A 13,289-nucleotide genomic window follows, 5' to 3' on the forward strand; every position below is an offset into this window, starting at 1 on the left:
TTCTTCTTCTTCTTCTTCTTTTAAAGCCTGCAATAATTGATTTGCACAGAATTTCGTTCCCCTTGGCTGACACTTGAGAAGCGGCTCCTCTTGCAAGCTCCTGACGCGTCTCCTTTCTGAGGGCAGATGAGAGAGACGAGGGGTGGGTGGGTAGGTGGGGAGACCTCGAGCTGCTCGTTTTCCTTCTCCCCGGCAGTCCGTCGCTCGGCTCCAAGCAGAGCGTCCGAGCCTCCGAGCTCCGAGCGAGCCCAGCCCCGCCGCAAAAGCTCCCTTCAGCGCCAGGCTGAGGCCAGACTGCCTCGGGGCGGCCGCCTCCCAGCCCGCCCGCTCGCCTGCTCGCTCTCTGCCTCCCGCTGCCGCCGCTTGGACTGTGGGCGCGCGCTCCGATAGGCGCTGGAAGCGTCCAATCAGAAGAGCCCGGACACCGAGGCGGCTTTAAGCCTGGCTGCGGGAGGACCCCAAGCAAAACTTTCCCCGGCAGCAGGAACTCGCCGAGAGCATCCATTTCCTCGCCGCCGCCTCCGCTTCCCTCTGCCGCGCAGGGCTAACGCTCCCTTCTCCTGGGTCCCGGCTGGCTGACTGCCCCCCCGCTCCCCGGCCGTTCTTTCGGGGCGCTCGGACGCGGCTCCCGCCGGCCCTGGATGAGCAGCCGGAGACGGCGCTCCGCCACTTTCCTCCGGCTCTTCTTCGGGAAACTGTCCCCCGCCCGCCCGCCCGCTCCCCGCGCTTTCTTCGGCCAGCTAAGCCCGCGGCAGTTGGGCTGAGGGGTGTTGGCGGCGGCGGCGGCGGCGGCGGCGGCGCAGGAGCAGCAGGAGCAGCTTCGGACCCGGAGCCATGTCGATGCTGCCGTCCTTCGGCTTCACGCAGGAGCAAGTGGCGTGCGTCTGCGAGGTCTTGCAGCAGGGCGGCAACCTGGAGCGGCTGGGCAGGTTCCTCTGGTCGCTGCCCGCGTGCGACCACTTGCACAAGAACGAGAGCGTCCTGAAAGCCAAGGCAGTGGTGGCCTTTCACCGGGGCAACTTCCGCGAGCTCTACAAGATCCTGGAGAGCCACCAGTTCTCGCCGCACAACCACCCCAAACTCCAGCAGCTCTGGCTCAAGGCGCACTACGTGGAGGCCGAGAAGCTGCGGGGCCGACCGCTGGGTGCCGTCGGCAAGTACCGCGTGCGGCGGAAATTCCCTTTGCCCAGGACTATCTGGGACGGCGAGGAGACCAGCTACTGCTTCAAGGAGAAGTCCCGGGGCGTCCTGCGGGAGTGGTACGCTCACAATCCTTACCCGTCGCCCCGGGAGAAGAGGGAGTTGGCCGAAGCCACGGGCCTCACCACCACCCAGGTTAGCAACTGGTTTAAAAACCGGAGGCAGCGCGACCGAGCGGCAGAGGCGAAAGAGAGGTGGGTTCTGCTTGTGCTTCGGGCTCTTCTGGGGGACAGAGATCTCGGCGGGCCCAAGAGCAGCTGCTCTCTCGGGGGAAGGGGCTTTGGGGCAGGTTCCGCCGAACCCCCGGGGGGCGGGGGGGCTTCCTTCAACGCGAAGAACCTTAGGCTCCTCGGCCGAGGTAGATATGGGCAAGGACGACCCCGTTGCCAGAAAGTGGAATAGTAACGATAATAATATGAGGTGCTGATGCGCTGGTAACTGGCGTGGGTGTCTCACCGCCTTACGGGCTGTAGCATGTTTGGCTCGCGTGGGGCTTTGGGTTGTATGAACCCAACCCTTGCGCTCATCCGGGAGGGGGAGGGGGCGCTATATCAAAGTAAGCAACTGGGCAAATCGAGTAGGCCTTGCTTCGGTTGACCCCGGTCAGCGCCTTGGACCGCGCCAGTTGGAAGGACCGAGCCTTCGCTAAAGCTCTGTTGTTCTTCCCGTCGGCCGGTTTGCTAAGCAACGATTTCACCGCGCCTCCTTGCACCATTAACTTCCAAGGGACTAGCCCACGATCCTACTTACCCAGGCGCAAGTGTCCCGTGAAGCCAACAGCGCTTTAGTTTAATAGCTGTGCCTGTAAGGAGGCAGATCAATTGCGTAGTTAACCCTCGTGCCTAAAAAAAGCCAGCGGGCCCTGAGCTTTAATCGGATGGAACCGCTAGAGCTCCATCTGGTGCCCTCCAGATGTGTGGAACTGTAGCTTCCAAACCCCTCAGCCGGCCGGGAATGATGGGAATCATAATCCAATTATGTAGGGGGACACACAGGCTGGATACCTTCTGTCCAGCCTTTGTTTCTAAATACGGAGCAGCCGCTAGAGAGGTCTCAGTTCATAGCATTTACATTGTCTCCCCACCGCCACCATCCCTGCCTTGCCTGGAGACCCTAAAGAGACGTGTGTCTTTTGAAATGCGCTGGAATTGATGGGTTCAGGAATGGGCGCTCAGACTTCCATGCAGAGAGAAAAGAGGAATGATACCCACCTTCATTTTGTTTACACCATCTCATAATAGAATATAAACCTTTTCTTAAGGTTCATTAGTGCTTCCCCTCTCCCCCAGGTGCTGCTCCAACATATAGCGCAAAAAGAAGACTGTTAGACTTGTTCTGGGAGGATCCAGCCAAGCAAAGCAGCCTCCCCAAAGGAGGACCCCAAAGGAGTCTTTGGGCTGCTCCCCCAAAGACTTCATGTCTTTGCCCCCCCATAGTCTTCACACACCCCAACCCCCAGCATTAGTCCACCCTGATTCCTTCCCATTCTCTTTCCCAATTTTTCCGGCTCTTGCCATCTGCCCCCCATGCTGCCAATTGCTTCCCAACTCCACCTATTCTGCTGGGAATATACTGAATGCCTGCCTCCTAATCTTGAACGGAAATCTTCCCTTGGCAGCCAGAAATAATGGCCTCAAGTAGGATTTCTCTCTTTATAGCTCTTTATAGTGTTTCTACTAGAATCAACTTCTCCAGCCTGGCTTGTTGTGCTCTAGTAGGACATTATTTGAAAGCCAAATGTAAAAAAAAACAGAAAGTGAGTGTGCAAGCAACATTTCCCTGACGGTCGATGGTGGTAGTAGTGGTGGTCATCAAGCAGAAAGAAAAGACGGGGGTCTCTCAACTGCATGTCCAGTTTAGATGTTGTGATTTTAAAACTCGGCAAAGGAGGAGAATAGGATGCCCTCCTCCCACTCAGCACTGCAGCCTCCCCAGGAAAGGGTACCTTAGAAGACAGGCCACAAGATTTGAAGGGGCTGCTTTGTCTTTCTGGCTTTTTAAGGCAGCTAAAGTTTAGATTGGGGAGGTCATTTCCAGAAAAGGCCCAGAGGCTTTTCTGGGGATACTTCCAGCCTGGACTCCTAAGCCTGCTTTTGCGTCACTCCTGGAACTCGGAGGAACTCGGCTGACCTCCCTCTGGGCCAGAGCCTCCTCAGCCTTCTGTCACCTGGAAGGCAAGAGAGGGGACGTGGTCACCTGGTGCTAAGAAAGAAGAAGAAAAAAGCCACTCGGGAAGAGCAGCGGGGAAACCGGCTCCCTTCTCCTTCTCCATCAGACTCAGCCAGAGCCACACTCCACCCCCACCCACCCCCCAGTTAAATAGAAGTGCTTAACTTTAAGATGGTTTACATGTGTTTAGGATTAGGGTGTCAGTCGCACTGATGGGTCCCAGACCTTCCCCACCCAAGATTTGTTCCAAGATCTCTTGGTGAAATCCAGGGACCTTTATTTCCAGATCTTACCCCTCTGAGGCTGGGCCCACAGTTTTCTTCAATATGATACCAACTGACCCCCGGAGGGAGGAACAAGTGTGTGTGAAGAGAGGAGGGTGAGTAGTGGGTACGGAGAGAGGCAAAAAAAACCAAACAAACCACAACAACTTTTATCAACTTGATGTCCTCCAGATGTGTTGGAGGAGCTACCGCTTCCTTACCTGGGAATTCTGGAGATTTTAGTCCCTTCACGTCTGGGCAAGGCCAGATTGAAGGAGGCCAGGGTGCCCGATTTGCTGCTGGAACAATGGCAAGGGTGGGAGAAGGGAGGCCCCAAGATGTTCAACTTGTTCCGTTGGAGGTTTCAAGTTGCTGAAATTGCCAAGCGCAGCCTGGAAAGGAAAACCGGGAACCAGGGGTTATACCGCCAGGATGAGCCACACAGTTCCTGTGGCAGCGGTAAATGGTGGCGGACTGCAGCCTAGGAAGGCAGGAAGGGACCTTAGGCTGCCTCGCCGGCCGTGGCTCTTTCGATCTTTTTTTATTTTTTTTTAATCTTCGAATCTCTGCGGACTGGATCATTTGGTGGAGGGGGGAACAGCCTCACGCCCTTCTTCTCGTGGATGGCCTCTGGAAAGCAGCCCCTTTCTCTACAACGGCGAGCGCGGATTCCACCAAGGCGATTCCCCGAGGGGACGACGCGGTTGGCTTCAGAGATGACGACGCTACGCGCCTTATATTTCGGAACCGTTGCAGAACCCTCTTCCCTTCGACAGGACATACTGTTCGCCCGAAGAAGGAATTCAGACCGTCGATATAGTTCGGATACAGCTGGAAAGTCCTGGGCACAAACAAGTAGAGGCGAGGTTCTTGAGCAGAAAAATACAAAAGGGTTAGAAGCAGAGAATGTCGCGTGTTGGGCCCAAAATCCTTCAATGTGCGCACCGTGGTGGACAATTTCCGCGAACTCACAATAAACGCAGGCGTGCTCGGGCTACAGCCAGAGGCATTTTTATACGTAAATTCTAGCATTTTCAAGGGTAGTGGACTCAGCCGGAGTAGACTTTAATTTCGGAGTAAATACAGGGAGCCTGGTACTCCAACTTTCCGTGTCTGGAAACATCTGTTGCAGAGCTGAGCTACTTTTCACCAAGAGCACGTACATTTTATTCATTGATAAAGAACTCATCCCACACATTATACTAGGGTCCTGTGAACGGGAGAGGTAGGAAATGGAATCGTAGAAACGAGAGATTCCATCATCTGACAGCGTCTTCAGACGCCCTGTCAATCTCGTTTTATTTTAAAGCTGGATAAACTGCCAGTTCAGTGTTAACTTTTCGGAATCCGCCCGCCCCCCTCGAAACCAGATAAATGCGTTATTTGAAATAACGGTCTTAAAATTTGTTTGCTTTCAAAAAAAATCCCACGATTAAAAATAGTTGCATTTCTCCCGGGCTGTCAGCTCTATAGAGACTGTACCTTTGCTTGTTCTGGACAATTTAACACCTTAAAAGGCGAAGCAGCTCGTTGCTAATGCCCAGCCTCATTCGGTCTGCGACAGGTCAGCGCAGCCCTCTAAACGGGCAACCAAATGGTGGAGTCCTGAGGGGAAGGGGGAGTCAATTTCTCTGCAGAAGACCCGAGAAAGGGTTTGTTTGTTTGTTTGCTCTTTTTCTCCCCCCTCCGAGAAGCCTCTGGGTTCCCGCTGGAGCCATGGACACGATCCAGCCGCCCCACTCAAGCGCCTTAGGCGACCGCGCTTGGAGAGCAAGACCGCTGGGCTCCGCACCACTTTTGCAAGATTCGGATCCCTCTGGGGATATTGCAATCGATGCGGCGCAAAACTGGCAGCGCAGCCTGGGGATGAACGGAGGCAGGGGACTTTAGGCCGCCTTCTCTCCATCCAAGAGGCGGATTGCCTTGCCTTGAAAAGCCAAGCCTAGCCCACCACTTCTCTGCACTTCTTTCTTAAAATAACTCACACCTGCAAGGGTGACACTGGCCGGCGGGGAAGGTAAGCCTTGCAGAATGTGCCCCCAAAGGGCGAAGAATTTAAATTCGTTGGCGACGCCTCTGAGATTCGTTCCCTGCCTTTTAAATCTCTCTTTGGGAAGTCGGTTTAATCGGAGGCGCAACGTCCCCAGGTACACGGTTTGGCAGCCCGTCTTCAAGGGCGCAAGCTGGGCAAGGGAGGCCCACCAAAGCCACTGGTTTCAAAAGGAGCAACCGGCCAGCCTTCCACCCCATTGCCCAAGAAGCTCCCGTGATCACTGGCCCTCCCGCAGCTGGGCGACTCCGCCGTTTTTCCCAATAGGCTCCCGCGGCTGATCTGCATCTTCGCCTGGGTTCAAAAGTCGTTAAAGCGGAGATGAGAAAACAGCGGGTCTCTGGGTTTGGGAGTAACCCGAAGAATGCAATGTTACTGCCTTCCAGCTACACGCTCTTGGAGCCTAGATGGTATAAACCCAGAATGTCTTCTGCGACCTGGATACTAAAGGGCGATTTCCTTCCCCATCCCACCCCCGCTATTAACTTCCCCAAAGTTGTAAGATCAAGTGTTCAGGATCCATAACGCCACCCCTGCCGTTTGGAGGGCGCCAACTTCAGCTCCCCAAGTCCTTCCTTCTCCCGCCAAGATACGTATGAAAATGAGGAGTGTTGTTGTGGCACCCGAAGGCATAATTAGATCTCAGATCTAAGCTCCTTCGGATGCCCGAATCGGGTTAGTTCGGGCAGGAAGACTTTCCTCTTGGTCGGCTTGCAGAAGAAAGAAAGAGGGAGCGTTTTTCATTCCTGATTTAGACTTCCGTATGGAGAAAAGTTGCCTTCTGAGATTTCTTTTCCTTGGAAGTAACTTCTTAACCTGGGAGAGGGATTTTTTTCCCCCAAGAAAACTTTAACATATAATGGCAGACATGACTCTAAACTTTCTTTCCTAGCTTTCTATTTCTTAAAAAAAAAGTTAATGGATTTATTTTTTAAAAAATTAAATGATATTTTTGTAAGTTATTTAACATTATATAACAACACAGTACAGGGGTTACACCATCATAAAAGTCTTCTTAATCGAGGAATTTGCTAGTTATGTCTCATAGTGATTTCAACTCTGTAAACAATTATCTGGAAATAAGATATTAGCAGGACTCATTTTTAGGCACAATGCCCTACAATGGGCTGAGGCTGGAGCATAGGTGGATTTTCAGTTTTGTTTTTTGAAAGATGATTATTTCCTAGACGTATGGTTTCATACAATTCTGTATTTCAAAAACATTTTCTTTGCGTCCCCTTTTACTTCGGTTGCCCTGTTTTTAATCCAACTACAAATAATTTTGAAGCAATTCTTGTTCCCTCCGTAGGGCTCCCCTCCAAGACAGCTGCTTTTAGGATCTCCGCAAGTGGCTGAAGGCTTTCACAAGTTTGGCTTGTTCAGGACAAGTTTTTGTGTTTTCATCCTGCAGATTGAAGCCATTTCCTCTTCCCAACCCCAAGATAATGAAACAATGGATGTAATCGTGCTAATCAAACACTAATTAGTGCTAATGGCAATATGGCAATTAGATTAATTAAATGATAAATTAAATCACTAAAATTCTCCAATTCCAGGAAGACTCATTTCCCAATAGAAGAATTAGACAGGTATACAGTAGGCTCGTATTAATTTTCTAAACACATTCATGCAGTGTTCTTGTGTGACAGCAACTCTCCCTGAACACAATATAACTTTATGTGGTGTGAATCACAGAAGGAACAGCTCAATTCCTGACAGTTGTTAGAACAATTAATCAGTGGAACAAGTTGCCCCCAGAACTTGTGGGTGTTCCCACACTGAAAGTTTTTACGAAGAGATTGTACAATCATTTGTCTGAAGTGGTGTAGGGTTTCCTGCCTAAGCAGGGGGTTGGACTAGAAGACCTCCAAGGTCCCTTCCACCTCTGTTATTCTTTTATACATACTGCAAGAATTCTATGTATCTTTCTTTGCAAGTAAGCAGAGTAGGGAGACAAGTGTCTTGGGGGGAAATAAAAATGTATTGTGATGTCATCCTATCTAAAGTTGGCGGGGTTTTTATGTATAAAATATAATTTTAGAGAAAGAGACTTTTTAAAAGCGTAGAAAGTTCCATCCAAAGGGTTTATTCCCTAGGGCTGAAATTTTGCAGGCATCCGAGAATTACATTTACATTAGAGTGGATTTTTTGAAAATTGTTCTATGGACAAGATGCCAAGATGCCTTTAGACCGGTCTCCTCCAATCTGTGACCCTCCAGATGTGTTGGGGTCTTGCCAGGAATTCCGGGATGTGTAGCACCCAACTTGCCTGTAGAGTTCGAGATTGGGGAAGGCTTTTCTAGGATTACTATTCCGCCTCCCCACTCCATTTTGTAACCAGTTTGACTAATTTCTCCTTTCTCCTCTCCCTTCCCAGAGAAAACACTGAAAACAACAATACATCTACCAACAAACAGAACCAGCTGTCTCCTCTGGATGCGGCCAAGCCACTCATCTCCAGTTCCGAAGAGGAGTTTTCACCTCCCCAAAGTCCGGATCAGAACTCCATTCTCCTGCTCCAGGGCAACCTGAGCCATGCCAGGAACTCCAGCTATTCCTTGACCGGCTTAACTGCCTCACAGCCAGCCCACGGCCTCCAGCCTCACCAACATCAGCTGCAGGAATCCCTCCTAGGCCCTCTCACCTCCAGCTTGGTGGACCTGGGCTCATGAGTTTGTCCCCCCACGCAAGGTGGGGCCTGTAAATAAGGGAACTGTGTCATACATTTTTTTTTCCTCCCCGTCCCCACAACCCTAATTTTGTTTTAGTTTTATTTTTTTCAGAATGTTCCTGGTGATTTTTAAAATGACTTTTAAAAATCGCTTCTGTATCATCCCGTTTCCATTTCTCTTGATGCAACACCTCTCTGGCGAAACCATCTTATGGGTAGCCAAACACAGAGAGAACATCCACCCTTCAATGCATTTGTGGGGCAACCCTGGGTGACATCCCTCCATGGCATCCTTTCCCACTTACTTAATCTTTCCTGAGTTGGAATGACAGGTTGTTGCATTTTACTTAAAAGGACAAGGAGCATCACCAAGCCAGGTTAAGCACTTAGATTCCATCACTTTCAAAGAGAGATTTGAGCACTGTGGATTTTAACTTGGACTGTGTCCTCTCTCTTGTTTTTGTTGCTGTAGAAGAGGACAAGAAGGCAAATATTTTATAGCAGAATCCTAAGCATCCTTACTCAAAAATAAGGCCCATTAAAGTAAGTGAAGCTGACAAAGCAAATCCAGGCATGCTTCCTCAGAGGTTTGCTAAATGGGGCTTGTAATGCAGCTCATACAGGAAGGGACCCTTACTTTTCACTGAGGACTTAGTGATATATTTTAATAGGTGGTGGTGGTGGGTTGAATTTTGGCTTGAATTTTGGGGGAATAAATAGAAGGTATAAAGTACCAAAAATTAATTCTAAAAAAAAAGATTTGGAGAGGGCAAATTAAGTTTACATTTTTTTTCTTTTTGGCCAGGTTTAGATTTCTGAAAAGATTTTGAAGTAGCTTTAAAAAAACAGGAAAAATGATGCAGTATTAGCTGAAGAATGTTAAGTGCCTATGTCTTAATGCAGAGGTGTGAGCCCTTTATGTTAGATTAAAATTTTATGAGAGTAATTTCATGTCAGTGATTTTTCTGTTTACAGTGAATTTTGGAAATGAATCTGTGTGATTTTTTTTTTATAATAGCAACAACAAAAGTTGTTCCACTTACCTGGACATCTTTCAAAATCCAGACTCTTTTTCTAGGTTTTATTTCTGTCTGTCTCTCTTTGTCCTTTTCCCATATAGTTTGGCTTGAGAAATCAACTGGCAATTTGATTACCGCTAGTAGCATGTGCTTTCATTTCCAGGTTTCTTGTACCCACAGAAATCTAAATTAAACTTGATAAGACTGATAAAGACTCTTAATGTTATTTATAACTGGATAATAGTCAATGTGTATTCTCTGCTCTCCCCTACCCTCTCCTGCTACTCTTTCTATGCCTAAAAGTCATTCAAGTTGGGGGCTAAATTTATTTACTCCAGAGGGATTTCCCCATGTTTCAGTGAAGGCCTTGTACAGGAGTACTGGGAGATAAGACCTCCTAAGTAGACAGTCTCTTCTTCAAGCAAAAAAGTCCAGGATATTTTGGAGCTCTTTTTTTCTCTTTCTTCCTCACTTAAGACAAATTAATCTTTATTCAGAGAGAATAAACATTAATTCCCCCTCTTTTGTGGGGTGGGCAGGTAGAGCTTACAAAACAAGTTTTTGAATTTCCTGTTCATTAGGCAGTGCACCTTAAAAGGTACTGCGGAGGAAATGAGGTTGGTGTTTGGTCCATGTCTGTGGCAGGTTACGGTCTTAGCTGCAGCTGGAATTCATGGTGATTTCTTCTGTTTGTTTATCCTGTTTTGAAGTGGCCTTGTTTGATGAAGAGAATTCTGAAATATGAGCACCGTTTTGTAAACCTATGTTGGCCTAATAATGGCATTGACTTAATATGGAATTCATATCACATATAGTAACTGAATATTATACGCATTGATATTTTTGCTGGTCTTTATGGGGGAGAAATAGAATATTTTATTTGGCCAAGCGTGATTAGGCACACAAGGAAGCAGAAGCTCTCTGTGTGCATGCAAAAGCAATTGGTCATTTAGCAGGAGGGCCATAACAAGCCCCCCCTCACCCATTATGCACATTTAAGTCAACAAACTAAGGCATTGAACAGCCTCATTCTCACACTGTGCTAAGCTATGTGTTTGCTTAGGATCATATGCTGTACTTCAGATGTAACTACAATTTGGGTATTGTGGGAATTCACTTAGTACTAATTTATTTTCCAAATCTTGGTTTAGCACAGGGGTCTTCAAACCTGACAGCTTTAAGACGTGGACTTCAACTCCCAGAATTCCTCCTCCAGTCATGTTAGCTCAGGAATTCTGGGAGTTGAAGTCCACAAGTTTTAAACTTGCCAAGTTTGAAGACCCTTGGTTTAGCACGTTGATACATTCTTCCTAGTAAGCACACACTAGAGCAGGTCTCCAACTTTGGCTACTTTAAGACTTGTGGACTTCAACTCCCAGAATTCCTCTGGCTAAGAGAATTCTGGGAGTTGAAATCCACAAGTCTTAATGTGGCCAAGGTTGGGGATCCCTACACTAGAGGAACAAGTCTTTTTTTTTTTAATTGAATGAAAATAAAGGTAAAGGATGGGCTGTAGCCTTATAACTCCCCTATCCTGAGATTCTCCTTGGCTGAGTAAGATAAGTGAGAGTCCTGGGTAGAATTCCTCACCTGGGTGGAGGGTGGGGCTTTTCTTTTGCCCAGTTCCTCAGAAAGACCTGGTTTCCTCTTCCCCACCACATAGCCCTGGCAGGACTGCCCTCAACAGAGCAGGGAGCCTTCCTGGCCAAAACTCTGTGTTTGTTTTTGGCTGCTTCATATGTGCAACTCAGCCATTATGGTACCTAGAGCACAGCAAGATGGCTTGAACAACAAACTGGTTTAAAAATGGTGCCTGGAACATATGGAGCATCTGAAGGGGAAACTTTGCCCCTTCACTTGGAGACACATTTCTCATTTGAGCCCTTCCCGTTTCTCACCACAGCAAGTTAGATTTGCAGGGGTCTCCAACCTTGGCAACTTTAAGCCTGGCGGACTTCCAACGCTCAGAATTCCCCAATCAGCTGGGGAATTCTGGGTGTTGAAGTCTGCCAAGCTTAAAGTTGCCAAGGTTGGAGACCCCTGAGTTAGAGGAACTGAGACTCCAACCATGTTCAACATGCAAGCTAAACTCTACAGCCAGAGGAGGAGTTCCACATCTGGCAGAGCCTGATAGGCTCTTCTTCCAAAAAGGGGTTGCTGGAGAGCTTGAGGCAGAAAGTAGCAGCAGCCTGGCCTAGGGAGAGTCATATGGGGCCATCTCTTGTGGTGCAGCACTCAACTGAACCAAAGGCCCTTCAGTAGAGCCATGTGCAATTTGTGTTTGTGTGTGCATGCAGGAGGGAGTGGGTAATTTTGCAGCACAAATCAAGCCACGTTTTACTCTGGAGCAAATACTCTGATGGCCAATGACTTTTAGCTCCTAAGTTATCTTGACAAGTGTCTTGACAAGGTCCAATGATGGAGTTCTCTATTCAAGCCCTGGAAAGCCCCAGGGGGAGGAATCATTTGAATTGACCACTTCTTTTCTCCTTTCCTTGCATCAGTGCAGTTTTTCTCCTACCTCCCCCTCTCTCTTGGCCTGGGGAATCTCTGGTCTTGTAAAGGAGCAGAAAGATTCCCAAACTTAATTAAACTCTATTGATCTTTTTCCTATAGGGTTTTGGGGGAAGGCTTCCCTGCCTCTACAGTTGCGATCCTGCTTATCCCATTGCCTCTCTGCATAGGTAGGACTCAAGCAAGGCCTGAATCGTGTCCAAATGCAGGACCTTGAGAATCATGGGGAGGGGCTCTGGACTCCGGTTTAGAAAAAAATTATCTTCCAGGGTAGAGCTTCTTTTCTTCCTGGTGCCTTTAGGATAGGATAGGATAGGATAGGATAGAATAGAATAGAATAGAATAGAATAGAATAGAATAGAATAGAATAGAATAGAATAGAATTCTTTATTGGCCAAGTGTGATTGGACACACAAGGAATTTGTCTTGGTGCAAATGCTCTCAGTATACATAAAAAAAGATACATTCATCAAGAATCATAAAGTACGCTTAATAATAATCATAGGATACAAAAAATAATCAAATCATACTAGGAAACAGTCAATGAAAACGTTAGGATACAAGCAACAGGTTACAGTCCTAAGTGGGAGGAGATGAGTGAAAGGAAGGATGGGAGTATTAATAGTAATACTAATGCAGACTTAGTCAATAGTTTAACAGTGTTGAGGGAAATATTTGTTTAGCAGAGTGATGGCATTGGGGGGAAAACTCCTTGTGTTTGGTTGGTTGTTCTGGTGTGCAGTGCTCTATAGCGTCGTTTTGAGTTGAAACAGGGTTGAAATAGGGTTGCAGCCTCGCTACCTGCTTCCCCAGGTGCAACACACCTTTGCCACTCACTCCCCGTCCTTTTCATACCAGGACTCCCGACGGTCAAGGAAGCCCGCTGGGACGGACGGCAACCTTTTGGCTTCGCTCACAGGATCCCTTCGGCTCAGACCCTCGCCCAAGCGCCCCTTCGCTTTTTCTTTCCTTGCCCGGAGCTGTCCCGGGGAGCCCCGAGTTTATTCTAAACCTGGTTGAAAAGAAGAGACCCGATTCCCTAGCCAAGCTTGCCTTTCCAGCCCGGCTTCAGATCTGCCCCACCTCCGTTTCTGTGCTCGGGCCTAATGACCCGCGTCTCCACTGTTAGCGTTTTGCATCATTAAGTCCTTGTTTATCTAGTTCAGTGGCCGCTCGGCTTTACTCTCCCGGGGCTCGACGGCGGAAGGACGACCCCGCTGCGGGAAAGAAATGGGCCTCAGGTTAAATCCGCCGCCGCCGCCGCCGCCGCCTTTAGGGCTTTCTCTGGCCTGGAATAAGCACTGGGGCGATCAATAGACCGCCGGATTATAGCCTACCATGAACCCAAGCGAAGCAGAACAGACAAAAAGTCTGTGTAAACTCAGCCGGGTTGTACTTCGAAG

General features: G+C 48.6%; 1 protein-coding gene across 1 annotated transcript; it reads left to right on the forward strand.

Annotated features, from left to right (window-relative positions):
- Positions 1 to 194: 194 nt before the first annotated feature.
- SIX1 (SIX homeobox 1) lies at positions 195 to 9,584 on the forward strand. Its single transcript, XM_026698649.2, has 2 exons — positions 195 to 1,394; positions 8,060 to 9,584. The coding sequence occupies exons 1-2, from the start codon at positions 835 to 837 to the stop codon at positions 8,352 to 8,354; spliced, it is 855 nt and encodes a 284-aa protein (XP_026554434.1). The 5' UTR covers positions 195 to 834; the 3' UTR covers positions 8,355 to 9,584.
- The last annotated feature ends 3,705 nt before the right edge of the window (positions 9,585 to 13,289 follow it).

Source organism: Pseudonaja textilis, chromosome 1 (assembly GCF_049901715.1).
Source record: "Pseudonaja textilis isolate UNSWEBS1 chromosome 1, rPseTex1.2, whole genome shotgun sequence".
Classification (NCBI taxonomy): Eukaryota; Metazoa; Chordata; class Lepidosauria; order Squamata; family Elapidae; genus Pseudonaja; species Pseudonaja textilis.

Bases quoted from the DNA above. Each gene is read 5' to 3' on its own strand.
- SIX1 (XM_026698649.2), top strand. From the start codon at position 835: ATGTCGATGCTGCCGTCCTTCGGCTTCACGCAGGAGCAAGTGGCGTGC. The intron at 1,395-8,059 runs GTGGGTTCTGCT...CTCCCTTCCCAG, and splicing joins GCGGCAGAGGCGAAAGAGAG to AGAAAACACTGAAAACAACA.